General features: G+C 32.0%; 1 protein-coding gene across 1 annotated transcript; it reads right to left on the reverse strand.

Moving 5' to 3' along the window:
• Window positions 1–636: 636 nt before the first annotated feature.
• On the reverse strand, window positions 637–2,484 carry LOC121750447 (bidirectional sugar transporter SWEET14-like). The gene is made up of 6 exons (XM_042144985.1): window positions 2,395–2,484; window positions 1,996–2,032; window positions 1,692–1,902; window positions 1,430–1,588; window positions 1,217–1,336; window positions 637–1,050 (listed from the first exon to the last, which is right to left on the reverse strand). Exons 1-6 carry the CDS (start codon window positions 2,438–2,440, stop codon window positions 820–822), a joined length of 804 nt encoding a protein of 267 aa, XP_042000919.1. The 5' UTR covers window positions 2,441–2,484; the 3' UTR covers window positions 637–819.
• Window positions 2,485–3,011: the final 527 nt, after the last annotated feature.

The following is a 3,011-nucleotide window of genomic DNA, read 5'->3' on the forward strand; positions in this document are numbered from 1 at the left end:
AGACACCTTTTCAAATATATAGAGATATATATATAACCTCTTTGGCCGCTACTGATGACACATTACGTACATAATAGTAATATGAAATAGCTAAGCATAATTAATCCCATAAAACAACGTAAATGGACAGTAAATTGAAAAATTGGGCTTTTTGTTGTCAAACACGGGCTTGAGAAAGCAATATATGCGCACAAACAGTGCAGAAATTGGGTTTTTTTTTTTGTAAATACAAAAGTACGGGCCTTTATGTATGTGTGACTCTTGGATACCACAAACTATAACTAGCAATTACTAATTATTTTAATTTGCAATTTAACCTCGATTTTCCATCTCAAGTAATTAAGGGATTAATTCACATTTGAAAGTTAAAGATCCTCTAATTTTGAACAGTTATTTTATTTTACTGGCTCGACTTTTTCACACTGTGTTCGATAAAGAAGCCCTTTTTTTGTTTTTTGTCTATAGCAGACAATAAAATGTGCGCTAATTGTGTACACAATCTAACCACGTTACGTCTACTACATATAAACGTGGCACAAACTTATAAGAACTATACAAGATATTTACGACAACAACATTGCATAAAGCAATGTATGAATAAGTAAATTGATGAAGAAAAGGGACTAGAAGAGTCCATAAAAAAAGGCATCCATTTTTCATTTCCAGCATATTGAGAACAAGTCGATGTACATCATGTTCCATCAACAAATACAGTAATAATTAATACACATAAATTGGCAAAGTTAATTTAAAAAGCATAGTAACTAAATTAGATGATCACATGCAGCTGGATGCCATGCAAATTTGGACAAATTCACATCAAGCTTGAGTTTGCGGCGTTGCTTCCACTCCATTCTTGTCTGAATTCAGAAGTGAACTCAATTTGTAAACTTCAACGATTTTGTGAATATTGTTCTTCGCTTCCTCCGTAACACTTACTGGCTTTTGAACTTCTGGGAGCTTATGATCCATGATTTTGTCTACGTTTCTGTACCTCGCGTAGAGCGCCATTTGAAGCAAGCCGAAGATGAAGCCTAGCACATTTGGAATCTATGTAGACAGAAAAAGAAAAAACATGAATACTTAGATACTATGTATTTTTATGCGAATGCGTGTGTATATCTAAGTGGACCTCATATTCCACTAGTATAATATAGAACATGTACATGTCTAATGATTTTTTTTTATCAAAATCTAGTGCATGGATGTTACGTACCGCAATGTTATAATCTTTAAGCAAAAGGCCATAGAAAAACCACATCACTGCGCTAATTGTAAGGAAAAATGAGAGAAGAAACGGCATATGTTCCACGTTCTTGGTTCTCACGACTTGTCTCTGCAAACAATTATCGTATAAACTTATATAATAATAAACCAAAATACAGTACTGATACATAATGTTACAATTTTTGTGTAAATCCCTACTCACCAAGATGCATAGAGGGGCGATGAACACGCACAAAGAAAACACGAGACAAATCCATCCAACTACGATGGGACGTTGAGAAGGTCTCATTAGGAAGTGAGTGACACAAAATATTCCCATCCCGCTTACAACAACCAAACCTAAGAACTTCATTGTTGTTACCTGCGTATAAATACAAAAAATTAATTTTAAACAAACTATATATTGATCCATCATCCATGCATGGATGAGCCAAGTTAATTAACTTCTTTTAATGATTTATTACCTTGGACTTCTTTGAGGCGTAATAGAAATAAAAGATAATGTAAAAAGTCTCGATGAAACAGCCAACTGAGTTAATCGTGATTATGAAAGTAGCGTTTCCTTTGAGAAGTGCGTAGTAAATCCATAGTACTGCACTGAACAGAGCAACCACGTATGGAATCGATTGAAATCCTTCGCTTGATTTTTTCTTGTAGATTTGGTAAAAAGTTGGTCTGTGAAAATATAGTTAAAATTGTGAGATATAGATATCCATCTTTAATTATGTAGTAAGATTTAATTAGTATATGAAGTAATTTGTTACTTACAATGGAGCTAGAAATACACAGAACGAGATGATGTTCCCTGCGCATAAAGAATTAGATGTTAGAGAATTTCATAATTTAATTGTTTCAAGAAAATATTATGAATATCGATCTTAACTAATGATTAGGTTAAAGTTGTTAGTTAGGTTGCATAAATTGACGTACACATGCATGGAAATTGAAAGCTAAGCTAGATATACTAAAGTATTATCCTCTAAAAAGTGCACCAAAAAATGTTTGTTTCGAGCACGTACTTTTTATGCATGATTGAAACTGATGATATACCATGCAGATTCGTATCAGATTTTGTTCATATTTTTTGATCGAGCACTAAATATATTTATACGTATGTGTGTGCATAATAGAATTACTTAAATAAAATAAGAACTCAAAATTTTTTACCAAGTAGTCCAAATGCAAGAGCCCAATGTGCAGAGAAACCAGCCATATCGCTCTAGCAAATTTAGAGATTGAAATAATACTCTATCTCAGTTGTTATGGCTTAACATTTGGTTGGTATGTGCCTATTTATTCACAAAAGAAAGGGGCACTTTTGCAATAATGTGAATTAAATGGGCACTTTTGCATGATAATTCTACAAAAAAAAGTATAAAGGTAACCTTTTTTATTTCTTTAAGGTATTAAATTTTGGAGATGAGGTCACAACAGTCCTTTCAACTCGGTTGCAATTTGCATGTTAGTGTATGGGAACAATTTTGCATTTGGTTAGATATGATTTTCTTATCGACCACTCAATAGTATTCGTGTAACAATATTTTCTCTTTCAATATTTCATAATTCTCCTAACGAATTATACATGCTGCCCAATTATCTATAAATTTTTTATAAAAATTAGATCTTGTTATGACGTATGAATGCATTGCATTTCTCCTTACAACGGATTAAATGAGTTTGTATCAATTAAGAATGAAATTTATACGTATATGATATTAATTTATTTATTATTTAAAGGGGTGTATTTGCGTAATTAATTGAAATTAACTATTTATATAAACGAG

This window comes from Salvia splendens, chromosome 10 (genome assembly GCF_004379255.2).
Source record: "Salvia splendens isolate huo1 chromosome 10, SspV2, whole genome shotgun sequence".
Taxonomy (NCBI): domain Eukaryota; kingdom Viridiplantae; phylum Streptophyta; class Magnoliopsida; order Lamiales; family Lamiaceae; genus Salvia; species Salvia splendens.